Source organism: Chelon labrosus (assembly GCF_963514085.1).
Source record: "Chelon labrosus genome assembly, chromosome: 6".
Lineage (NCBI taxonomy): Eukaryota > Metazoa > Chordata > Actinopteri > Mugiliformes > Mugilidae > Chelon > Chelon labrosus.
Genome location: NC_140342.1, coordinates 1,415,807 through 1,443,466, shown reverse-complemented (window position 1 = coordinate 1,443,466; position 27,660 = coordinate 1,415,807). Strand labels below are relative to the sequence as shown.

General features: G+C 40.2%; 2 protein-coding genes across 3 annotated transcripts; both read right to left on the bottom strand.

The window, feature by feature from the left end:
- Positions 1-377: 377 nt before the first annotated feature.
- On the bottom strand, positions 378-6,010 carry atg10 (ATG10 autophagy related 10 homolog). 2 transcript variants are annotated; one of them, XM_084547336.1, is made up of 7 exons: positions 5,897-6,010; positions 3,915-4,021; positions 3,679-3,813; positions 2,623-2,797; positions 1,711-1,808; positions 1,531-1,628; positions 378-783 (listed from the first exon to the last, which is right to left on the bottom strand). In XM_084547336.1, exons 2-7 carry the CDS (start codon positions 4,017-4,019, stop codon positions 684-686), a joined length of 711 nt encoding a protein of 236 aa, XP_084403462.1. In that variant the 5' UTR covers positions 4,020-4,021; positions 5,897-6,010; the 3' UTR covers positions 378-683. The 2 variants fall into 2 exon arrangements, with proteins under 2 accessions (XP_084403462.1, XP_084403461.1); XM_084547335.1 differs by lacking the exon at positions 5,897-6,010 and having other exon boundaries at positions 3,915-4,526.
- Positions 6,011-8,617: 2,607 nt separating this feature from the next.
- Positions 8,618-18,470, bottom strand: fam110b (family with sequence similarity 110 member B). The gene is made up of 3 exons (XM_084546628.1): positions 17,968-18,470; positions 15,281-15,693; positions 8,618-14,676 (listed from the first exon to the last, which is right to left on the bottom strand). Exons 1-3 carry the CDS (start codon positions 18,088-18,090, stop codon positions 13,773-13,775), a joined length of 1,440 nt encoding a protein of 479 aa, XP_084402754.1. The 5' UTR covers positions 18,091-18,470; the 3' UTR covers positions 8,618-13,772.
- Between the last annotated feature and the right edge of the window lie 9,190 nt (positions 18,471-27,660).

Genomic DNA, 27,660 nt, shown 5'->3' with positions numbered 1-27,660 from the left:
AATCCAGGCATGCATTGTTCAAATGTTGGAATTAGAAATCAGTATTTCTTATAATCCTGATCCACCAGTATGTTAAGAGCTTTAAGTGGGGAATCAGACTGGTTAATGTTTTTCAGCAGGAACAGTCCTTTTCAGGCATTCAGTATGAGTTGATATCTACAAGTGTAACAGAGTTAATGCCATCTCTCACACTGTTTATTTTATTAATTTAAATTTTATTTTATTGTCATTAAATGCAGCACCCCTGTGTCTTGCACTTTTCATATCAAGTATGTTAATTTCTTCGAGACAGAACACATCTCCTTCCTGAGCCATTCCTTGTTAGTTTTCTGAGCAAAAATTAAGAAACAAAAAAGAAAGCACCATGTTTTCCCTTGACATGTAGTGGAGTACAAAGTTTTATTTAAAAAAAAAAACACAACAGGATAAGTACAAGTATCACAGATGTGTAAAAAGTTAACAATTATAAACAGATTCTTCACTTATTTCACACAATTCCAGTCAGTCAAGTTTACATACCCTCAGTTGACTGTCCCTTTAAACAGCTTGGAAAATTCACGAGAAATCTGTCATGACCGAGCACCTCTTTGACGTCTTGAGGAAATAGGAAAGTTTGCTTTGCTTGGCTGGTAACCCAGTTCCACAGTGCTGCTGACACAAAACGAGGAAAAGCAGGTGCAGCTTCAGTCTGGCTCATCCTGCTGAGTGGCGTACTTTAGAGGAATGTCCAGACCCACCACAGGTCCCACCGCACTGAGCCATGATAACACATAGTTCACTGGCCTGCCCCACAACACAAACACAATTGACACAATTAAAATGAAATATTTGACAATAATGTATGGAGTGAAGTCACTAAGCATAGTTTGGTTGCACCATCTGGACATGTGGATGCCTATATTGTATTTCAACTGAATGAATGAATTAATGAATGGAAAACTGTCATCAACTTAATGAAAATGCTGCCGGCTATATGCAGCTTTTCAGTGAACATAAGCCTGCAGGGGACACAGGGACAAGGTGCAAAAACAGAAAACATAACTAAATACTGTCACAGACATGTTTCCAAGGGACATACTTGTTGCCATGGTGTGTTGTCGCTGGGAACCTCGGACTCTCACAATATTGTACATCATTTCCATTTTTGTTTCACCCAGTACACCAAGAAACCAACCAACACTCTAGAGTTGAAACCAATATGCTAGACACTGCATCTGCTGCTAAACCCGATGCTTTTGTCGGTGTTTCCTACTTTGCATGTACGCAATGACACTAGAATTTGGAACCTATCAGATAAAAGACCACAAATAAGTGGTTATAAGTGGTTAAGGCACACACGTAGAAGGGCTGCTTTGGATTATTGAAGACGATTCACCTGAATGACTGAATGAATTTGCACAGACAGTCTAAATCCAACTCTATTCAAAACACATGTTAATTCCCAATTACAGCCTAGAATGATTGGAAAGACATACAAGTAAAAAATCAGCAGGACATCGTATAGGCCAATGAATCCAGCTGTGATCCTACCTGTGCAGGTCCTGAGATGCCTGCAGCACAGGCCTCATAAACTCCTCTGTTTTACAGGGGTGGAGCATAAAGAAAGGCTGACCCAGCAGTGGATGCTCCTGGTACACAGACACAGAGACAAGATGTCAGTGGAGCTTCAGGGACAGAGACGATCAAAGTGAAGCTCATGGCTGCATTTACCTGTTGACTGATCATATTCAGAGGACTGCTCTGAAGACGAAGCCTGAAATTTGGATGAATGAAGCGCCACACCTCCTCTAAAGTCAGGCTCTTCCCCTCTAACACACAGGATAGAAGAAGCAGTAAAAAGATCTCAGAGTGCATTCTTGTGAAATACTGAATAGAATATGAAAAGGAATACAAACCCTCTCCTTTCCCAAGGGAACAAACCTTTTTGATATATGAAGTTAGCCCCGTTTCACACCCCCAAAAGTCCCAGCCTTCACAGTAGAGTATCAAGCATGCAGTGTGTTCTAAACCCAGCTCTGCCATGGAAACACAGTGAGCTGTGGGAACTTCTACCCAAGACAAAGCAGTATAAATCTGTCTACGAGAGCATACAACCTGCAGAAAGATCAACTGGAAGGCTAAACCATAATGATCCCAGCATTTGGTCAAGTCGGTGCATCATGTCTTACTGATTCTTTCTAGCTTTTTCAACTGGATAGACTCTGCCAGAAAAGAGGATGCTTGGAAGATATCCTCAGCTGCTGTTCAAAGACCTTGGCAGAGGGGCAGCATGGTTGGCACCATGAGCAAATTCTGTGAACTGTAGTAGAAACCCTCAAACTTTGTATCCAGCAGAGTTTAGTGTTCTTTCTTGGAGAGCATCTCAGGTTCTGCAATATTTTAGGTTATCTTCAAGCATTTTTAAGATCTCCAAAAGGAGCCTCTGAAGGACATTCAGCCCAGAATTAGTTACTATGTACATTCTTTAATCTCTATCAGTGTCAATGACAACCTCAAAACCCCAAAGAATATGTACACCTCCATGCCAGACAGCTGGTAAGAGGGGGTTACTAAACTGCAAATTAATAGTGTGCAGAAATGCTTTACTGACTTGGTGCTGTCACGGTCTCATATGTAACTAACCTAGAGTGAAGGCTCTGAAATACAGCACAGGAGTATTGTAGCAGCATGAGTACAAGATGTGATACTCATACTGAAGCACCTGGCTGCTGCTTTCAGTCGTTGTGCAGACCCCATCATCTTCATCATCTATGTTGCCTTTGATACTGTGACTATCACCTGGGGTTACATGGAGAGACTGGAGAAAGAGAGAATGAGTCAGCTGTGGTTGTTTCTGAAATGGTTCCCAAGTTAGGAAATGACCTGCCTCAATTATTAAAGGTGGTGAAATTAGTGCAGTTTACTTATTTCATTTTCACACACACACCGGTGAACATCCAGGGAATGGACAAAGAGATAGTGGACTATTGTTGTCCGTGGTTGTTCACTTGAATTAAAAAAAACTGGACTGGTCTGACCATGCTAGGGCACTTTAAAAGAAAGGTCAGGACAGACTCTACCTGTTAAGAACACTTAGGTCCTTCAGAGTGAAGGGAACACTACTAAGATCCTTCTATGACTCCGTACAGGCATCAGCCATCTTCTATGGAGTGGTCTGCTGGAGCAGCAGCATCTCAGCAGCGAACAAAAAGAGACTGAACAGACTGGTGAAGAAGCCCGGCTCTGTTCTGGGCTGCTCTCTTGAGCCTGTGGAGGTGGTGTGTGATCAGAGGATGATAGCAAAGCTGTCCTCCCTGATGGAAAACCAATCCCACCCCTCCATGGTGCTATAACAGCACTGGGCAGTGCCTTCACCCACGCTGTGTGAAGGAGTATTACTGTTCCTTCCTTCCTGCTGCTGTGAGGCTGTACAACCAAACCTGCTCCAATTAGACCTCATATGTACAACATCCATTGTGTTTGATTTTCTATTTTTTGTAATTATTTGGGTTTTCACTTTTTTACCTGTAGTGTGCTGCTGCAACACTGCAGATTTCACCACCGTGGAATAAATAAAACAGATCTTATCTTATTATCTTAAGTACCAACCAACTGCTGACACTCAAGTGTTCACATTCACCGAGACTGTTCAGCAAAGGCTCAGTTGGAGAATAAAGCACAATAAGACAAAAGTTTCACCTGTGGTTCGAGGCTGGAGTGACAGGAAATGAATGATTTTGATTCTGAGCTTGATTCTTCTGGTTTCTGTGCTGGGCTTGAGCCAACGGTAACTGACCTAAGAGCAGTCTTCTTCAGATAGCCCTCCTCTGAACCCTAAAAACAGACCAGAAACTACCATTGGACACTTTCATAGGGAACAGCAGGCTTTCATGCTGTGTCTATAGTATTAAGTATGACAACACAGAAGTCCTCACCTGGACCACTTCCCATCTCCACCCATCTCTCAGCTGTTCTGACTGTAGGAGGAAGAGCTGGCACCAGTGACGGAATTTTTCCTCATCCAGTGTACAACAGCTCATCTCTGCAAGGTGTGGGGGGTTGTAATTTATTACACAAATGTATATTGTATATACTTTAAGCACACACATACAGTATATACAGTGCATTCAAGTATTTAGACTCCTTTACTTTTTTTTGACATATTGTTATGGTCTGCGTTCTACTAAACTGTTTAAGTGGGGCGGATTGGGGTATGTTACTAGCCCCACATCTGTCATTGTCATTTTTGGTGACACTGTGCCTTTGAGCTTTTCACTTCAAAACATCCATGATCCAACAGCGTTATGACCACCTGCCTAATATTGTGTAGGTCTCCCTTGTGCCAAATTTGTGCAAATATTAAATTACAGTTACAGTAAAACCAAAGTACATCAGTATTACTGCTTAGTATCCCCCTATCAAAAAACGATAACTGCAGATGTATTTACTGTAAGTGTAGGCAGCTTTGTAGTATAGCAGCTGGCCAATGTATAGTTCCTTAGAACCATTTTAACAGCTCTCTTGGCTAGCTGTCTTTCAGCTCACATGTCTTATTAGTTGTATTAGTCTTAATCATAATATGAAGGTATTAGTTTAAATTGTATTCATGTTTTTGTTTTTTTATCCGTGTGGCACATTGTGTGGAGTGTGTCATTTCAAATACACATCTGCAAACCTTTTGCATTTTTTTTTAATAGATTTTCTTTATCTGAAAAGTAACGCATGCATACACAACAAGAGTACTGCAAGTAAAACGTTTCAATATTTCTCTTTATTTAATTAATATTTTCCTCTGAATTGTACAGAATTAGAAATACCTTTTAATTAATTTTGTGGAAGCACTACTTGAGCAATTTTTTTAGGCTCATGTCTAAAACCATCTTTAAGTTTGCTGACAACACAACCATTCTGGGCCTCATCACAGCCAATGATGAGACAGGAGGAGGAGGTAATTATACTGGTGCTCTTACTTTTTGTACTACTTATGGGTGAGCTGACCAGTTCATTGCACTGTTAAACTTGTGTTAATTCTGTACATGACAAATAAACCTGAATCTGATAGCTACCTTGATTACAAAACAAAGAAACAAGCAAAAACAGTACTGAAACTCAGTACAGTACTGACGAAAGTGGTTGTAAAGCCTTTTAAACGCTCTTTTTTAAACACCGGTTTGTTAAAATACTGATCAGTTTACCACAACATCAGCATTTTCCTAGCCCTTCTGCTGCTGAGCTTCTTTTCAGGACATACAAGAGCACAGTATATACAACCATTATCTCACATCTTTCTAGTTGCAATACTTGGTAATACAACTCCTATTGGAGTTTGTTGTTTTACTCATGATATTCATGAATGTCACTGTCAATATACATATTTAACCTCCTTAACACCTCAGCCCTCAACCTACACAAGTTGGTTGTTTCAACTTCTGACTAGCCACTGTAATTTTTACCTGATGCAGTATGTAAATATTTTTGTACATATTTGTCTGCTGTATTCTATTTTTTTGTATCTTTTTGCATCTTGCACTGTTGTTTCCTGCCGCTGTAACACCCTAATTTCCCCACGGGGATGAATAAAGTCCTATCTTATCTTATCAACAAAGAGTATTGCGATTTTGAAGTTAAGAAAACTACTTCCTACCTCACTTCTGTAAGGTGTAAGAAACAAACAATACGTGTTACGGTTGTACCGTGTCAAATTAAAAACAAGCCGCAAAAGTATGCATCAATCATTTCTCAATCTGATATGCTTGTAGCTATATAACAGAGCTGCAAATGGTTGTTTAAATGGGAGAGATAACCTTAGAAGCTGCACTGAATATTCCTAAATAACTGAATCCCTACAGAGACACAAAATTAAGAGCCGATACAGCAGGCATTAGGTGGGATTCAGCTCTTATTTTCTATTACTTACTGTTGGACGACTTGCACTAAACGCCGTTTAGTAAACGGGTGTATGACAGAGAACTAATACGAACAGGGAACCTAAGAATGAATAACAAGAGAGCAGAGCCTGCATTTCTCTTCCGGATCGTGAGGTCACGTGACCACTGCCAAATAACGTTCTTCTTCCGTCTTGTCCGTACCGCAGCCATATTAAGAAGGGGGTGTGGCCAAACCAAACAGTATAAAATGACAGACCGGTAGGCTGCTGTCGGGTGCTCTAATCAGAGAAATATAAAAAACAAGCAACAGGAAATGACATTTAACAGGTGATACGTTATCTCACAATACATTACTGTTCAGAAGGCGCTGAACATGTTATATCACTGTAAGTCACCCTTCTCTTAAGACACCTTAACAGTGTCAGCACCACAGTCGGGCAAACGGGACTCATAATGGAACTTAAACTACGTTACCCAGGGGGCACTGGTGTCGCACGCCTTTAATTTTGGTTCAACAGTGAAACGGTGAAAAAACAACGGTAATCTTGGTGTAGCTTCAAAAAGGCACAAAGTGCCTAATTGTCTTTAATAAATTGATATTTTAAATACTGTATCAATTCAGAACACACACATAAGGGGAGAACCAGCGCTTGTTTTGTTTTTTTTCTTATTGAAAGCACTGCTATCACCATCATCATCAATGGACTGAGGAAATTCAACACCTCCAGTCGCAAACTACAGCTTTTCTAATGATACAGCTTCTACTGAAGTGAACTTTGCAATGCCCCTATGCCCCAGTTCCACCACCAACCCTGGACTGTGAATCAGCCTTGTCACTGTATGTTTGTTAAAAAGTGCTCACTGTTTGTTGTTATTTTTTCAAGCAACACCTTAAATCGATAAAATATAATTTAGCTGTAATATTTTCAATGACTGTGATGTTGAAATAGCAGTTTTGTTGGCCTACAAGCAGCTCATGTTCACTGACAGTCCCATTTGTTTTGACCGACAGCTAACAGATTAACAACTCATACAAATATTATGACATTTAGGATATGTATTGTACTAAGTATTCGACTGGCATTAGTTATATCAATATGATGTAACAAGCTAGTGTAAATCGGTGTGCAAGTTTGAGACACACTGATTTTACATTGTATTGTATTCCTAGCTATTGTGGTCAGTGCAATCAATAAGAAAGGGTCAGAAACATTTAATTACTACCATGCCACCAGCCACTTCTCCATCTCTGTGTCACTCCTGTTTCCTCTTGGTGCCAACAGGACATACAGTGACCTAATGTGCCTATAGGTTGTAGATACACAGGCAGGTCTTGTATATTGTCTTTCTAGTGGAGTTACCTAAAGTTAAAAGACATGTGTGGACAGCTTTTGTGTCCAGCTGTCACTTGTCAGTCATAACTATCATTCTGTCAGTTTTTTCATATAGTGAAGTCAGTGACTAAGCAGCACTACTTGGATCTATGGACGTGAGCTAGTCAGTTAGCTTTGGATTCCAGTCTCACCACTACTGAAATTGATATCCACAGTTGATAAGATTTGATTGTGAAATTAGTTTTAAGCATTTCAAGAATTTGTCTTCATATTAACTGAACTGAGTTTCCATCCACACATCATTACTGCATATTTATTAATTATTGTACATTATGAACACTCAAAATGTAATCTTTTCTAAAACTTCAATATTGGCATACCAGATGGCGTGGTTTCTATGACAGCTACTGTCTTTTTAAACTTGTCAATCTACAAATTCTTTGAGTTTTAGCTTTGAAATGTTGCTCAACATGGTGGTTGTGTTTAGAACCACCAGATGGCAGCAACTACCACTTCAGGTCTAAGCAATACAGCGTCACATCGGAAATGAGAGGAAACCATTTTATTTTATTGGTTTATTTTCAACCAGCTGATTTGTGTGTTGATTAAGGAACTGAGTAAACGATCAGTTTACTAGAGTGAATTAAAGTTTTTGTGGAAATCTTGATTCATCCACACAAAGCAGGATTTACACAATAGGCTTTGTGACCAGCTTCCTGCAGCCCGATACAGTCACGAAATCTGCAGTGACAAACGGAAACATTTTAAAACTGACATTAACAAGCAGGACAATATTTAAGAATTGTGCTAATTTAATCATTAATCTTTTGAGCTGTATCTTGAACTGAACCGAGTCCAGTGATTGTTAGGACTTTTGGTGACGTGCAGGCACTTCAGGAACCATTAACCACACAGTCTACAGTCTGTTTAAGACTGAATGACATCAATCACATAATGCTAAATGGAAAATAATTCAATGTAAGGACAACAGAGCTAATTCAAACGGAACCAAAAAGGTCAGACGTAAAAGAACCCTAAGACGGTATCATTTATGAGTCATTACACCATAAACGGGGGTCACACCTAACAATTTTTAGGTTCTTGTCAGTGTGCAACAGCCTGTTCCATCATAGGACACTAAAACTCTCCAGTGAAATGTGAAATTCATCAGAAATCTTTTGAGCTGTATCTTGAACTGAACCGAGTCCAGTGATTTTTAGGACTTTTGGTGACGTGCAGGCACTTCAGGAACCATTAACCACGTGAGACTTTCTAGCATTCTTCAGCCCGACTGACCCTACCTGTCTCTGACTCACCTGCTCCGTCAGAGAGCAGCAGAAGTTATAAAGGCACATTTTAAGAAGTTAACACTTTAAACATTAATGTTAAGAGATGACAAATGAAGCCATTTATTGAAATAATGCAAAAAAATTAAATGAATGCAGTATTTTCAATCAAGCATAATGTAACTGTTTCCACAATGAAAAACATAGTCAACACTGGAGTCTCTAAAACATTTGTGTCCAGTTCTGAACTGAGGGCAAATGGCAAAACAGCAGTATTTTTGTTCAGTCTTTTATAACACACCTTTAGACGTAAAAAAAAAAAAAAAAAAAAAAAAATCAACACAATACTATTTAAAGAATCAAATACAGTATTTACATTTTTCTTACAGCATTTCCACACACATGAAAAATAAAACTTAAGTACCACAGAAGAACTGTCAATCCAAGGATAAAAAAAGAACATACACCATGAAGACATAAGTCCTAGTGAATAATGCTGATTCTGCCAGAACAGAACAATATTGTCTTTTTAAATGCAGACAGTGAGAAGCAGCAGGAATTCTTGGGTTCCATAGGGAATATTGGGAAGACATGGGGGGAAATGGCAAGTCAGGAACACGATAGCACAGCCATGAGTTCAGAGCGAGGACATGTGTGAAGGACTTTTCCCTAACTGGCTTCACTTCACTTCCACTGCAGTCCAATTTAGGAAGAATTGATGCATTTAAACTTAAAAATTTCTGACAACTCCAATTTTTTTTTTCTACCTGAGACCTACCAGGTCGTTCTTGAGCATTGGTTATTGTCTGTTTCAGAATGTTGAACCTTCCAGACACAGTCCTCTGTTTCTACTGTTGGAAATGGGGTTTCAGACATTACAAGATCTGGTCAAGATTTCATTTGTTAGAAATAATAAGCTCCACACAACAGAACTGTCCACGAAATCTAGCTGTATATCAATAGTAGAGAGATGATTGTATTATAACATGAACTTACTACTGTCTCTGTCAGGGAGGAAACGTTTTAAAGTCATGCCAGTTTTTGTTTTTTTTATCAATCATTCGGTTTTAGAATCGTAAAGGTCGTATCATCAGGAAGCTTTTTTTAGTCCTACATAAATCCTAAATTCAACTTTTCATTCCACATTTGCCTTATGGTCATCAGAGTAGTTTCCTTGAAAGGTCTTTTTGAATAGTTGAAATGTGGCACTTTTCTGTCCAAAGTTTAGGTTAAAAAGGTATTTGCTATTATACCTGATACTCAACCTTCAAACGTGTGCATATAGACCACATTTAAAATTTGTATTTTAAGTGTCTCTCATCTGAATAAAATCCAGACAACTGCGCTGTCTTGCTATTCCTGTGTTTAGTGTGTATTTGAGGATGATAAGACAAATGCATTTACATCTTTTCAACAAATTCTCATACCATGTCCTAAGGTGGATCTGTTACACCTGGTTTTAATCTGTCTTCAATGTGGCTTGGTTGCATTTATTTTTTTTAAATCAATACATTTCTATGGTCATCAAACTACAAATGTCTGACCCCACCGTCCCCACACATTATAATTTTGCTACGTGTATTCCAAACCACACTATAATTGTCTCAGATGTTGGTGCTTCCATACCACCAGTATTGTCAGATGCATATCGTGTGCAGGGAAGTGAAGTAAACTCAGCAGGTTTGGTGCTGTTGTTGGGCACAGTGACGAAGACCTTGAACAGATTTAAGGTGTGGTTAAGGAGGTGGTGGGGCAGATAGATACACTGACAGCTCATAGATGCTGACCAAGGCACTGCATTCACACCAATATGGCTTCAGGCCTTCAGACACGCCAGAGACACTTGCAGAGGTGTAGACAGACGATGAGGGACGAGGTGAATTGCAACCATCCACCTTCATTATCAAAGAGCACACAAAGGTAAAGCAACAGGTTTCCTGACTGGTTTTGAGGACTTGAACACAGAAAGATACAGACAGAGGAAGCAGAGCATTGGCAAGGTTGTTCATTTTGAGTGCAGCCTAAAGTGGTCTTTGATGTAATGCAGAAGCACTGCTGCAGTTCCGTGTGGTGTGTGTGTATGTGTGTTGGATGCAGTCTGCATAGGCCACTATGAACACCTAAACCTTGATTTGGGGAAAATGCTGACACGTAACATGCTGATGATTTTAATTTCCCTTCCAACTTCCGATGGTGTACAATACTGTAGTATGTCCCTATATCATGAGTATTGCTTTCATTGTAGGTTTATAGTGTCCGGTGGTCTACGTATTTGACAGGCTTTAACATTGTTTTTAAAGGAGTGTTTTGGTGTCCTGTAGTATCACTGACATACTCAGGCTGCTAATTTGACTTTTGAATGGTGCAACAGATCTGCATGTTAAAGAATTTACTGAGTAAGTGATGGAATATGAAATATGTGTAAAAGTTTGACGAGTTAGGTCACTTTAACACTTTGGTTTGGTTCATTTAAGTTTCCAGTAAAAATAAAATAAAAAAAGTAAGTCTAAGTGTTTTTAGAGTGAATTTGGAGTAAGTGACTATTGGTCATACTGCAGTTCATGCCAAAGAACCTAATCAATTGTGTTTCTGAGTTGAAACATCTGATATGTTGTTTTTGTAATATTTTCAAGTTCAAATGATTATTTTATTTATTTACATTTCACATAGCAGACCATCTTTTTTGGAAACAGTGTTGTATAAGAACTCGTATTTATAAAAAGGCATACATTTAATAGTTGATTTTTAAATCATGTTAAAAAACAAATAGTTACTATCAAAGTCCTGTGATTGGTCTGATTGGTTACAGTTTGTACCACAACCACACCACGCAAGAGATGGGTTGGAAGATGATCAAGTCTTGGTACAGTTCTTTGGTCTACAGTCTGTTTAAGACTGAATGACATCAATCACATAATGCTAAATGGAAAATAATTCAATGTAAGGACAACAGAGCTAATTCAAACGGAACCAAAAAGGTCAGACGTAAAAGAACCCTAAGACTGTATCATTTATGAGTCATTACACCATAAAAGGGGGTCACACCTAACAATTTTTAGGTTCTTGTCAGTGTGCAACAGCCTATTCCATCACAGGACACTAAAACTCTCCGGTGAAATGTTTTGTTGTCTGACATTAACAGGCTCATGACATATTTGCTGATAAAGGTCAAAACGAGATTACTGTATCAGTGTGATATGATATGATAGTGTAACTTTAATGCTGTACAGACAAGTATTCTTGATACATTATATTCTGTGTGTTTCTGTTCAACATCAGTTATTGTCATTGTCCCGTTTCCTTCATCTTTCACTCATCACACACGCCGAGGCCTTCATTTCACCTTTATAATATCTATCTTAACATAGGCTGAAGTTCAGTGAAAGCTAGCGTTCCACCATTTGAGATGCTCATCATCTTGAAATGTTATTATCATACTATACATTAATGAGTCTTTGTGACTGATTAGGCTAGTGCTGAATGAATCCGTAGTTCCTTTAACAATCACCCGCAGCAAATGTCATGTTACTTCACTGAGTGTACTTCATTATAGTCCTAAAGTGTACCAACATCACTGAACCTTTATTTTTTATTTTTACAGAAGCAGATTTTTAAAGGCCAGAACCTTTTCCAAAGTTTGTTTGAACAAAGACATCAACACTATGACACCGGGCTTTCTTACAGTGGACATTTTGACTTGTCATTGCGGAAAAAGCACAGGAGGAACGGTCATGGTGGCTCTCTTGCACCGAGATGTGCTCAATGGCATGAACAATACTAAAACTGTGGGATACATTCAGATGAATTCAAACACATAGAGCATGTTAGTTGTTTATAATATAACTTGAGATCTTTTTTAAAGTGTCAGCCTTGATATTGATTGAAAAATCAAATATTTTGATTTAAATGGGAAATCCCAACAGAATCATTCATTCATTCATTCATCTTCTGTAACCGCTTATTCCTGTGAAGGGTCGCGGGGTCTGCTGGAGCCTATCCCAGCTGTCATCGGGCGAGAGGCTGGGGTACACCCTGGACAGGTCTCCAGTCTATTACAGGGCCAACACAGAGAGACAGACAACCATTCACACTCACATGCACACCTACGGCCAATTTAGAATCACCAATTAACCTAATGAGCATGTCTTTAGATGGTGGGAGGAAGCTGGAGTACCTGGAGAGAACCCACGCAGACACAGGGAGAACATGCAAACTCCACACAGAAAGGCCCAGTCAACCCATGGATTCGAACCCGGGACCTTCTGGCTGTGAGGCATCAGAGCTAACCACCTCTCCACTGTGCCGCTCCCAACAGAATCTATTTTAAAAATATGTTGTTTTTTTTTATTTGTCACTCCTCAGACTCACACTACACACGCTTCCATTTTATTACAGGGATCCCTCCACAATGACTTTTGGAACAACATGAGACATGGGTCAACTTTGGATAATTGTATTTGTTTCAGTAAGTGAGGCTCACTGGATATGCTAGCGTCCTTTTAGCTCCTCAGGCATCAGTGTGAACAGGACATTTCAACAGCACTTATGCTCATCTCTTGCTTCTAATGTGAATTTCTAACTGGGGTGTATAGGTCAACGCAGAAACTGCGGCCATTTTTTCCCCCTCACAGATGCTGCAACTTAGTTAGCTAGCTGTGCAGGAAGGTGATAATGTTAATCCGACTGGGGAAACAAGACAAAACCAGACCTTTTCACTGAAAAGAGGGTAAACAATGATCAAAGGTGTAAAACCAGGCTACATTTTAATGGAATGTCTACACACCTACAGTATGTATGACTAGCCAAAATGTTCTCTGTGAGAAAGGCCTTTAACCTTTTGTTATGAGGCAGTCCTTAGACAATCATAGTGCATTTTGTTCTTGTTGCTGTTGCTTAAGCAAGCCTTTTCTGTCGGTTTATACAGAGAACACAGAGAAACCATTACCTAACTACAATTAGAGAGTGTTTTTCTCCAGACTTTTATTCAAATGACTGTCCAACTTTTGTTCCTTTGTATTCTTAGTGTTCATCTTCTTCTAAATCTAAGAGGATGCGAGTCACTTTCCTCATCTCTTCATAAATTTCCAACGTTTTGTGTATTTTCCTACTTCGGTAAGAAATGTCAATCCTTCTCTCCCATCCATTCATTCATCTAAACATTTCGACAAATGTTCAGTTCAGCCCCAAGAAGACGGTCTCTAACACTGTAAGAAATGATGGTCCACCTATTAATTCTGAGAACATGGTGTAGTTTGTAGTACCTACAGTCTGTTGTAGTGCTTGTCCTAAACATGTGAGACTTTTTGCGTCTCTCTTGCCTGTTTGATACTATACAGCCATTTAATGACCCGTGCATTTCGTTCCACAGCTGAGATACCATATGGCACCCGCTCCCCAGCCTCCTCCTCCTCGTCCTCACCTTCGTCCGCATCTGATAGCCCATCATTGGAGGATCGCCGTGACTGGTCACAGTCGGAGGATATCATAGAAGCTGATCGGAAGTTTAGGCTGACAATGTCTGAATTGGCCCGTGCAAAGTTCTCTGGACCAACCGTCTCCAGCTCCTCGGGGTCCAGGCCACAGTAGTTAAAAAAGCGTTCCACATCAGCACCAGCCCGGGCATACCGATCTGACAAGTCTGATTTCGATCTGTGTAGTGAGGGGCGGCGTGCCACAGACGAACCGAACTCAGGCTCCACGTGGGGATCAGCTGACATATTGGAAGATTCTCCAAAGTCACAAGGTAGCGACTGAGGGGTGGTGTTGTCACAAGGGGAGGGGGATAGAGTTGTACGACGAGGGGGCAGTGACAAAGAAAGTGCAGGTGGAGGAAGTGTGGCAGGGTTGGGTTTAGGAGGGAGAGGTGGAGCTGAGGAACTACTGGATCGGGCTGTACGGAGTGGCTTGCCATTGCACAGTCGCAAAAGGTCGGAGGACGAGTGGGAAGTGAGCAGTGGTGGTAGTGGGGAGCGAGATCGATCAATCACTTTTTCACCTCTCTCATCCAGAACTCGTCTGCTAAGGTTGAGGTTTCCTCCCTGCTGTGGACTGCGACGACCCCCTTTGTTGATTAGTGGGACCTTCAGAGAGTGGGGGAAGGATCGGAGGGAGTGTGAGGTAGTGGGACTGGGGGCTGAGTCTGGTGGTTGTTCATTAAGAGTCATTGTAGATCTATAGGTAAGTGGCATCCTAGGGGCAAAAAAATATATGTAAATGGAATGTATTAAAAAGAGTTAAGAGCTAAACACTGTGACCATGTAGTGCAACTTCACAAACGATCTTCACAAATTCAAAAAAATGTGCATGGTCATCACATAGCAGATGCATAAGAGGCAGTGGAGAGTGAGGGGTGTGGACAAGTGGCAAGCAGACCTTGTACTATTAGGCAGAGAAGAAAGTCCTTTTTCTATAACCGAAAAGCTCAAACAAGGGTAACTGGACTTGTAGAGTTCCTCGAAGATATTTCATCAATCATTCTAGTAGCTTCTTCAGTTCTAAAAGACTGGTGGGGTTTCAATAGGCACATCTGAAGATGTTACTCACCAGAAGTTTTCAATCAATATCAAAATTACAGAAATATCATTTTTGCTCCATAGTCCCCAACCATTTGGGAAGGGAGCACTTTTACATCTAATAGACGAACATAAGCGAGCCGATGGCTTGTGTTCTGCGGTTAGTAAAATCAGTAGTGAATTTCCATTGGCCATGTTTCAGGGGAAGACCCATTTGCAGTGGACTTGTTTGACCACAAAAACTAGTCATCACAAGACGAAAGCATAACATATTAGCTTACCCAGATGGGGTCCAACTCCTGGCCATTCCTCCCGATGACCTCACCAGCACAGCACTCTTAGCTCCTCCTCCTAGTCCTTCAGATCCTGCTCCTGACGAGGATGATGAGTTTAGAAGATTTTTTAGAATTTCCAGGTTTAAATTCTCCCGTTTGCTGCTGCCACTGCTTGCTCCACATGTGTCTGACTTGGCATTGTTATTGGATGCTTTGAAAGGTATCCCGGCTCCATTTCCCCCTCCACCAATCCCAGAGGCTCTCTTGGACAGAAGGGCATGGCCAACAGGAGGCTTGGCCAGCACTGGTGGTTTTATCGGCTCTTGCTTTGCATTGATAACTTCCTGGCTCTTGACATACTTGGCCTTGTCAGCTTCTAGCCTCTCAACAGCACTGAGGCGCTTTGGGTTAGGTTCCACCTGAGATAGAAAATAATACATTAATTCAAGACATTTTCTATATACCTGTATCATGTCCATTCGTCCAAACAAATCCAAGGTCTGGATCAGTGTACTACTATGGGTGTGCAAGTGGCGAGATTAGTTTTCTGTCTTTTTCAGACTAGTTATTTCAGCATCAGGAGACCCTTTCAGCCATGGCTCTATTGTTTAGATCCAGCCACAGCAATACTGCTTCCTGTTGAGTGACCAAACATCCTCATAGAAATAAGGAGAAGGAGAAATGTTACATGTCACATTGAGACAATAAAACTCTGGACTTACTCTGGACAAAATGAATGACGTCTACAGTTCCTCGCCCCTCCCCTCGCTCGGTCAATCCCAACCAGACAAACCAACCTGGTCCACCTCATGCCTATCTACAAACCTGTAATTAAACAACGACCAACTACGCATCTAAGCTAACAGACCTCAGTATGTGAGACGACATGGCTGTGTGTACGATGATGTGCTCTGCAGAACACTTTTTCCTACAGTTAATACTTTGAATGATTTACATTCATTACCAGCGTCCTACGTATTATGTAATTAAGTTTCTACATGTATGTGTTATGCAACTATGTTTCAAATTTATGAATTTATCTCTTTGCTTCTAACTGTCTCTTCTCTTCCTCTCCTCCATTTCCACTGTTCCACCTCCAACATCAAGCAGAGCAGGATCTTCCCAGCTAGGTTCTGTTCAAGGTTATTTTCTTTTAAAAGGAAGATTTCCCTTCCTCAAGGCACCTTAGAGCTTACTTTGGCGGTTTCAGGCTGACAGTTTTGTAAAGCATGTAGAAAGGACTGTGACACCACGTTAATAACATTTTACTAAATCAAAATAGTTCAGAAAAATACTGACATTAAACAATGACTGAGCCCAAGTAATACACACAATACTGTTGATGAAACTGCTCACCTCCCACTTGTCCTCTGACCTTTTGTGACTGTGCAATGACAAGCCACTGAGTACAGCCCGATCCAGTAGTTCCTCAGCTCCACCCCTCCCTCCTAAACCCAACCCTGTCACACTTCCTCCTCCCACACTTTCTTTGTCACTGCCCCCTTGTCGTACAACTCTATCCCCCTCTCCCTTGTGATTTAAAAGGAACAATTACAAAATCTATTCTTTACAAAAAACAAATGCATGGATTGTCCTCCTGTGTAAGACAGTTTTCATTTGGTGACTGTACCTTTTGATAGTAGCTCTGTGTTGTAGTAGTCAATACCAATTAATGTTAAAGACTAAATGTTTTTATCATGAGAATGAAGTTTAACTAGGGATGCACCGAATATTCGGCCACCGAAAAATTTCGGCCGAAAGACTTTTATCGCCGAAACAACACGGCCGAAACAGCAACAACCGCAGCCAGCACGGGCATGTCTGCCGTGTGGACGTATTTCAATATATAAAGTATTATATAAATATTATATAAAGACCCACTGATAGCGATTTGAAAAACATGTGATGCTGAAATTTCAAGAGGCGTGCAGCTGCAAAGAATTTCTCCATGTCGGGTTTAATTTATCACCTGAAATCCAAACATCCAAGGGACATCCAAGGGAATTAAAGGAACAGCGCTATTTTTCTAAAGGTGCAGTGCACCCATTTTTCTTAATAAAAATAAAAACAAATATGCTCAGTCTAACCGCACAGTGGATCGATGCAGATTTCCAACTGCAAAAGCTTCTGCTCCATTATTATTTAATGTACACATGAGTGGGGTCAAGTTAAACATTTTATTTTGAATTTTATTTCATTTTAAAATGTGCATTGTTGGAAGGTGCTAAATAAATATTTTCATAATTTTGTAATTGATTTATTCTTTGAAACATTACTATTAATTTATGCTATTGCAAAGCATTGAATTCAGTGAGGTTAGTACACAGTCAAAGTCATAATTGTAATGGTGGTAATAATTGGCATAATAATTTCTTTCGGCATTTCGGCCTTGGGCTCTTCATTTTCGGTTTTCGGTTTTTGCCAAGAATTTTCATTTCGGTGCATCCCTTAATTTAACTAAGACTATAATGTACTTTTTATCTCACAACTAATACAAAATTTTTAATTTTTAATTTTTTTTTATTTTTAACAATACAAACTAGAAATAGAAATAGGGATATGGATAATAGTGAGCCTGGTCCTGGTATAGGTATTAGATAGAAATCATATTTTCACACTTCAAAACAGGTATGGTCAAAATATTTCAAGTTCAACACAAGATTTGATTGTACAGGCATATTTTCACACTGTACCTGTCTCCTGAAGTAGTCAGGTCCCTTGTTGAGGATGCGGAGGGGTACGGTGGAACTGAAGTGCGCGGCAGGGCCAGCAGCCTTGCTATCTGGCAGGGCTGGAGCCAGTGTCTCTGTCGGCATGGCAGCGAGGTGGCTGGGGTGGCCGGCCGTGGTTGCAACAGGTGCAAGGGCGTCGACAGAGGACAGGGGCACTGGAGGACCCCCAAAGCATGAAGACACAATGTGGAGAAGGGAAAGTCTAGAAAGAGATGAATCCCTCCTGCCTGTGGGACTGAGTCAGATGCTGAACTAAGGGGGCTAGTGGAGTACTGCAGTCACATTTACTTTTGCATTGCTGAACTTGGATGAACTCGTTCTGTTAACAATTCCACAACTTCAATGGCTGACTTCACTGGCCTTAAGTCAGAGGTCTCTACTGGGTTATGGAGCTTGGATATGGCTGACCTATTCATCAAGGAAGATGGAGAGAAAATGACTGCAGTGACAGAATGGACAGAAGCAAGGGGAGTGATGAGTGTGCTACAGGGCAGTGGTGTGGATGAGCGCTTCCACGGGGCCAAGGGAAAAGCAGAGGATGGTAGGAAGAGAAAGCCCCATTCCCTCTTCAGCCTTGCTTCAATTCGTCTTTCAGCTCGCCACACAATCTGAAACAGGCCAAAAAGAAAAAGAGAGAGCAACAGCCAATGGGGCTAGAGTTAGCATATGACATCATGCACCTAGCAACTACAGCAGAAATAGACCTTTTTCACAATGGACATTTTAACTTGTGACAGCAGTTAAGGCACAGGTGTAATAATGACAGCTCAGTTTCATTACCTGTCTCAGTCATAACAGCCAAACATCATGAACAAACGCAAGATTAATAGATTTGTGATTTCCCTGCATGTCAGTATTACCTTTTGTCATGGTCCCATCTGTGCCCTCCCCTTGTTCCTAATGTTTTCTATTGTTTTTCCACTTCCGTACATCATTTCTTCACTGTACCTACAACATCTCTGTACTTCATTATCCACTAGACTTTTAAGTCAAGAAATGAAGGCCACACTGTCTTGCTCTTCTTTCTTTTACAAGCTCAGTAGCTTTGGAATTTAACCTTATTTCTACTTCGTGTTTTAGGTCTACTGTTTGCAGGCTTGCCCCTCTCTCAGCCCAGTTCTGCAGCCGTCTGCTTCACCCTCCTGAACCTCTTTTCATCCATTTATTATCAACAATAAACCGGTGTTTAGTAATTGTGTTTGGTTTCTGCTTCATAGTCATTCTTTTGTATACCCTAAAAAGTCAAACACTTCCAATTTATAATAATATATTTTGCCGATGTTTTGAGTAATTTTTGTGTATAAATGTAGAAAATTCTGAAAGACATTTAGGAGGTACTGTATATCACCTGTTCGTTCGTTGTAAGTTTTCGATATAAAAAATTCATAAGGTTTATTTTGTGTATATCATAGGTTCTGAGGGGCATTTGCATTCCTGATACCTACAACCTGCAGATAGTCACTATGTAGGCATGCCCAGGTTTCAATCTATTATTAGAAATAGTTCTATACTTAGTTCAAAGTTCTTCATGCTTTTGTTTTTTTCCTGTTTTATAAGGCACAGACCACAGTCTTTTGCAATAATTGTTGCTTAATGCTGTCTGGATTGCTTAATCTAGGCCGTTCAACATTATTTTGGTACACAACATAATAAGCATTGCTTCATTGCAAAAAATTATAGTGACTTATTTTCTGATAGAATGGGTGGCATGTTTGATGAGTACAATGGGTGATCAGTATCAACCAGAGGCTCAGTTATTATGAGATGTTGCTTTGTCTCTCAAAGCAACATTGTTCTATGGCTACTGGCAGGATGCCACAGACACTTAGTAAAAAACAATTAAGAGTACAAGTACATTTTCACAAAAAAATAACCGAATTGAAGGTTACATTAATAGTTTGACCCATTTAAAAGCACACTGTACAGTATATCCCCATTCTATTTCAAACAGCCTCCAATATTCAGATAATGACAAGCACTAACTCTCTCACACACGCGCATGCACACATATGAAGATGTTTAATCTGTGATCCAAATCCATCCCCTGCAGAGAGGGTTTACACAAACACATGCACACACGCACACACACACCCTCCAAACCCCCTCCCTTCAAGAAAAGCACTGTGGCACTTTTTGGGCTGGGCACCCATTGCTTGTTTCAACGACTGGCTTTGACTGTATGGCTTGATCAGTGTTACATAAGACCTCCAGTGTTCCAATGCTTGATCATTTCTGCTTTGTAATTTTTGTAACACTGATGGTTAATTTAACGTTGCAAGATTCTGCAGCTTATTATTATGAAAACATGCTCAAGCTGTGTTTGTCACAGACTCACAACCCAGATATCCTGTGGGTGTGCTCATGTTATATATTCCTACAGGATAAAGATAAGAAGAAGAATGGGTTTCCTCCTTTCTCATGCTTTACTGCAGCTGTCTTTGGTGGTTGCGTTCTTGTGGGTCTTTCACATTTCAGTCTTCAGTGTGAGCATTAAATGATTGATTTTGATCCACTACAGATTTAACAATAGCCGAATTTCTTTTTAAAAAAGAAAATGGCAACCTTTTTTATCATAAGCCCCATATAAGCATTAAGGATTATTATGGTAAATTTAAATACATTTTTCGTCTCATGAATAACCTCACATGAGTGCATACGTACAGTAAATAGTGTTTTTTGCCCTCGGTCATGTTTGTTGACCAGTGTAGGTGCTAAAATGCAGAAAGAATGTGACAGAAATTGATTTTGCCCGATTTGGTTGATAATCCTGTTATGGTCACAATGATTTAGAAATATATGGATTATTTAGAAACATGATTGTCGAAGCATCATGAGCCATTGCCAAAAGGAATAGAAACATCAGCAAACAAAGCAAACAAAGCACAACTCTATGCTGCCTTTAAAGATAGCAGGACATCAGAGTGTTAGAAACTGGATACAAACTGGATACTTATTTGCATAAAAAATATTGCTAGTTTTTTTTATACACCAACACCTGGGTGGTTCTTAATAAAAAACTAAATTAAAAAAATGACATAATATATTAACAACAGATGGGCAGTGCACTGTTATTTTTTTACTTCTATTAAATCATTCATTCCCACCAGTATTGCTCTCGTTTTTCATTTGGTTCTGTTCAGTGTTCAACACACATTGTGACACTATCCTGGTACAGAATAACTTAATATGCAAACAACAGCCGTCTGCCTCTTCTCCTTGTGGGTATGTAAAGGACAAAGTACAAAGTGAGACTGAATTCAGGGGAACATCATTACAGCCAAGGGACCAGCTGGGAATGCCTATGGATGAGTATGGGCCTCGGCATGGATCAAGCATCCATTCTAGGTGGATGTAGCTGCATTCTGTGTGACAAACATTTAGTTACCAATTTAATATACAGTCTAGCCAAAAAAAAAGTTGCAACCAAAAAAAGGTCACACACTCTAATATTTCGTTGGACCGCCTTTAGCTTTGATCACAGCATGCATTCGCTGTGGCATTGTTTCGATAAGCTTCTGCAATGTCATAAGATTTATTTCCATACAGTGTTGCATCAAATTTTCACCAAGATCTTGTATTGATGATGGAGAGTCTGACCACTGTGCAAAGCCTTCTCCAGCACATCCCTAAGATTCTCAATGGGGTTAAGGTCTGGACTCTGTGGTGGCCAATCCATGTGTGAAAATGATGTCTCATGCTCCCTGAACCACTCTTTCACAATTTGAGCCCCATGAATCCTGGCATTGTCATCTTGGAATATGTCCATACCATCAGGGAAGAAAAAAATCCATTGATGGAATAATCTGGTCATTCAGTATATTCAGGTAGTCAGCTGACCTCATTCTTTGGACACATAATGTTGCTGAACCTAGAACTGAGCAACTGCAGCAACCTCAGATCATAGCACTGCCCCCACAGGCTTGTACAGTAGGCGCTAGAAATGCGTTGGACAGTTCCTAACCTAATTTTAGTAGTTTCTACAATCTCCTTAGATGTTTTCTCTGCTTGATGCATGCCAATGATTTGACCCTTCTCAAACAGACTAACATCTTTTCCGCGACCACAGGATGTGTCTTCCTACATGGTAAGAAATGAGAAGGCACTCATTGCGTGGGGAACTCTCTGTGGTTAAAAAATTTGCTGCCACCTGAAAGATCACCCATGCAGTAATTATCCAATAGGAGGCATGTACCTATTTGCACACTACGAAAAAGTATTATTCATTTCATAATTATTTTTGCAATCCATAATAGATGCTTACCATATTTAGATAGATAGATAGATAGATAGATAGGTTTTATTTGTCACATGCACAGTTATACATAGTACAATGCACAGTGAAATGTATTCTTGTACCTGCAGCCAGTAGTAAAAAAATATAAGTACTACAGTAAAACAGTAGTTTACACACAAGGTAAGCAATATAGGTGAAATGTACACTGAGAGAAATAGAATAAAAATATAGACTGTAATATAGAATAAAATATAGACTGTAAGACTCAAGTGTAAACTGGGGGGGGGGTAGTTGTATATGTACATACATTTACAGTATTTAGCAGCTATGTGAGTAAAGTGCAGTGGTGCAGTGGTACTGCTCTTCTTCAGCCTCTCAGTCTTTGTCCTCAGGCATCGGAAACGCCGACCTGATGGCAGTAGAGAGAAGAGAGAGTGTCCGGGGTGACTGGGCTGTTTCAGGATCTTTGTGGCCCTTAACCTGCAACGTTTGGTGTAAATGTCCTGCAGGTTGGGGAGGGGGGTTCTGATGGTCCACTCTGCTGAACGGACCACCCTTTTGAGGGCCATGAAGTCCTGCCTGGTACAGTTTCCCATCCAGGTGGTGATGCTCCCACCAAAGATGCTCTCGATGGTGCAGGTGTAAAAGTTCCTGAGCAACTTGAGAGGGAGCTTCTGAGGCGTCTGAGGAGGTAGAGACGCTGTCGGGCCTTCTTCACGATGGTGTTCAGGTGATGAGCCCATGACAGGTCCTGTGAGATAGTCACTCCCAGGTATCTGAAGGTGTCCACTCTTTCCACCTCAGAGCCACAGATAATAAGTGGAGGGAAGTCCCTCTGCTGTTTCCTGCTGAAGTCCACAATCAGTTTATTTAGCCTTTCTATTCTGGATAGTTTAAAAAGGGATTGGAGCATCAGTATCTCAGATCAAAAAGCCGTCCCTGGTCTTACTCAAAGATATTTCACATGTTAGCAGTCCAGCTGACGTGTTTTTGTGAAAGTCACTGTTTGACAAAGATATATTAATGTGAAAGTGTCAGCATCACTGGTTATCGATTATTTTGACATCTGAAGCATATTATGTGATTTCTGCACTGAACAGGGCCCTCTGCGCCCAGTTCACAACAAACACACAACCCAAACAAACACACACATACAGTACATGCACTAAATTGATTTCACTAGGATTAGGGGCATGTGTCCAAATCACTTCCCACCAAACACAGAATGGGAAAGGCAGCTATAAACTGCACCTATGTATATGAAATGTAATTCATGTTTGAATGATTAGTCTACGTTTCATTTACTTTCAAAAATGAAAAACTAAAAATGAGCTGAAACACACATTCTACTTTCTCTCACTCTCACTCTGTATCCTTTGCCAAACACATGACAATCATGAGATTGAGAGAGAGAGAAACATGGCTATTCCAAGAGAACACTTAGAACTACACATTCCCACTGGTATTCCTCAAAGTTCAGTGCCTCCTTTCAAAGCTTGATTTTTCCTAATATAATGCCTGGAGAGGAGACGTGAAATAGACAGCTTTGTCACATGGTGGAAAGCCAATGACCTGAAGCTTAATATCAGCAAAACCAATAAGCTTGTGTTGGATTAAGACAGGAACAGGATGTCTCCCAAACTTGTTGTCATCCATGGAGAAGACATGAAAAGGGTGAATTCCTATTAGACATTGTGTGAAATACAAAGTACATGAATTCTTGTGTTAAGTCCAAAAACGTGTTTTGTGTGCAATCAGTGATCTTGACATTGGATAAGAAATATTGATCCTTGAGCTGAGTTTAATTAGTCCATTATCGATCTTCTAAAGCCAAGAGGAGTATTTCCTGACAGCCAAAATGAGTCAAAGCCTGTCCTCCTATGCTTGTTGGAGAGATGCAGTTGTAACATTTTCACCATGATAGTTGCTAAAGCTCTGGCCTGACTAGTCATCCTGAGAGTTTCTAGCTCCTTGGCACTGTCTACAGATTCAGATTGGGTTTAAAAAACACTAGGGACAAAGACTTTGAGGTCCCTAGTGTTTCTTTAAACACCAAGACTTTGAGACGAGCACTGCTTAGCTCAGCAGCATGGCGGCGTCTTTGTCAGGGTGTTAGAATTCATCTGGAAAGTATTCACAGCGCTTCACTTTTTCCACACTTTGTTATGTTACAGCCATATCCCATTTTTTCCCCGTCAAAATTCTACACATAACACCCCATAATGACAACATGAAAAAAAATCTTTTTGAGAATTTTGCAAATTTAATAAAAATAAAAAAAAACTGAGAAATCACAAGCAAAAAACTGCAGTTCACTGAGGGAACCCAACTTGAGATCAACATTAAACATGTCTCAAGCCGGGGTGGGAATTCTTTCTAAGTCATCTGTTGTGTGTGTGCATGTGTGTGCATGTGTGTGCGAGAGAGACAGTGTGTGTGAATCTGTAGCATGAACTGATCATTTCAGGGTTGACAGAAGAGCGTTTTCTTTGAGGGATGTTTTTCATGAGTTTTTGAAGAGGTGCTGAGTAAAACCATGGCCTGTGTTCCACCAGATTCAACTGTTTTCCTATTGTAGGCCGATGCATGAAATTCCTTTATTTTTGCCAGCTATATTATGGAGCTGTGTGACTACCATTTTTTGTGCGTGAAATAATTTTTAAATGAACATCTGATTCATCAATGTGAATATTTATTGTGCACTGCAACTACTTTGAAAAGACCAACAAAAGAGAACACCACACAACATATGGCCTGTAAACAAAGGCTATATGTGATGTATATGTGTTTTGGAGAAACAGATTTTTAACACGTACTTCACTGGCTTGCTGGGGACGTACTGTCTGAAATTGGAGGGGCCTCTGAAGGGTACCAGCTGCTCATCAACACAGATGTTGTCCCCCTGGATTAAACAGGAGTGGGACAGTGAGTGGACAGCGAAGAACGGGCAAATCTGGGTCATCCATCTCATGCTGAAATGTTGCGTTACACTCAGGCATGATGGCATATCTTGTGGTCCCTGGCATCATGCCGGTGGGTGCCTGAATGTAGCGCAGCATGAGTTGGAGACCAGACTTGTCCGTTCTATGCTGTCCACTCACTGTTAGGATGGGCATGATCCAGTGTCCTCTCTACTTTATTAGGAAGGGTCAGTGGCACTCTCCAAAGTGAAGGACTCTAGTGAGCATTCCATGTCAGACTCCGCCCCGAAGCTTCTGTCTTCTTTGAGTCCTGCAGCAGCCATTTTTAAAGCCTCTTCTGCACTGAAATGCTTCTTCATTTTTGCTTCTTCTCTTTGCTCCAGGTCTTTCTCTGCTCACTGATGAAATCTCCCCCAGCCAAGCTGCATGTTTATCTTTAGCTGTGAAAGCAGTTAGGTACATATATACACGAACAGTTTTTGTTTTCGAGTACAGCAAAGGCAGGAGGCCATGATTCTACTTAATCACCTCTTCAAAGACTCATAAAAACATCCCTCAAAAGAAGATACTCTTTTATCAACCCTGAAATGATTAGTTCATGCTACAAATTCACACACACACACTTGGTAGTCACACGGGTCCATAATATAAATAAATGGGAAGTGTACAAGAATTTCATGCATCGACCTATGATAGGAAAATGGTTGAATCTGATCAAATACAGTAAAAATGTCTACTTTTCTTCTAAATAAAATGCTAACATTACAGAATGTACTGGCACTACATAAAAAATACGAATGCAATCAAATCATTTTATTGCTAATCTTTGACATGTCCAAGACTCCAATTACCACCAATGCCCCATCCCCATACTGTTTATTTTATGAAAAATAACTGATAACGGTTTGAAATGAAATATTTCAAATCATTAAACTGGCATTTTAAAGTTTAAAATCCTGAAAACTATTGAAATGCTGGAAGTCTGAATATTGATATACTGATGTATTGATTGAAAATATTGATGTATGAGAATTTTATGGCAGTTTCTTTGTGCGTGTACATTTTTGCCACAAAGATGTCCGGAGGGTAGTAAATTTGATGAGGACATAAGGGTCAAATACATCGATTTGCATAAAATACGTCAACGTGTTGCAATGTTTACTAAAAAGCACTTATCCAAATGTCAGCGTGAGGAAATCCATTAAGCAGACACCCAAGTGCTTGAAAGACATTTGTTGCCGCTAATACTTTTATGCAGTAGAGGGCAGTAACATGATCAGTAGATCTAACCTACCAAAATCCCAGAAGAAGAAGATGAAGTGGTTACACACTTACTAAAAACAACTCGTAACTGTAGCTGGGTCGCTGTATATTCGGATCATTACATTGAACAGGAGAGAGCCTGGGAGTTGTTGTTGTGACCTCATCAGTTTTTTTTCAGTGCGTTCACAAGTTGTTACCTGCACATATTAAACCAAACAACGTAAATTATCAGCTCTATATGGGTGGAAGCAACCTTTAGCAGTGTTTAGCATATCAGCATGGAGGGTTTTCTTTGTAAAACTAACAACCCACTCTTCTAACCAGGCACCGGTGCAATCACAGACATGGGCTATTGACACACTTTAATCATGGACACACACGTGCAGAGATCAAATCTCCCGTTCAAGTCCAGCACATATATGCAGATCAAAGACAAAGACATTCCTTCTGGGGTACATGCGATATGGCGTGCATGCACACCACACACCCCTTATTCTTCAGTTACATTAGACAATATGTGGTGTTTTACTTTTCTCCAAAACCCTTCAAACTTTAATTTAAACTTCATGGGTTATCTTCTGGCTGTTGTTTCCACAGTTTTCCAGATATTTTGTACTCATGTCAGTCTATTTCTTTTAGTACCTGACATCATCATGGCTCACTGTAGTACCTGCCTGTATGCTCTTGCCCAGAGGTCCAGATGGCCACTCGGTGAGGGCTGTACTGCCACAGCTAAGCAACAGAAACACAATAACAGCAGCAGTTTAAAGTACACACCCTTAATGTCAGCAACATACCTTCTTTATGAGACATTATTATATGGTGTATTAATGAGAGAGGTATACAAACAATTTTGAATGTCAGTTAAATGCACATCTGACATCAAACTTAAGCAAAAAAAGACCAAGCAACCCGTCACATCCTCTGAGTGAAGTTAGACTGGTTACATAATCAGCTATTCCGGTTTATCCTGCAAAATGTGCACTCTACAATACATCTTAAGGTGTCCTGAAGCGTCCTGAGTCCTAAAAGCTGCTAGTTGGACCTATTGCAGAAAACATGTCAGCACATCCACTAATAATCTGTCTCTGATTCATGGTTTGCCCTTCTGGGGACCACAGCTGATAGGTACTTGTCACTATCAACAGGGAGCACCATGTAAGCCTTATAATATATTAACATATTGTGTTGACACAACATAAACTATATCTTCATCTGTGAGTGGTCATAATGCTT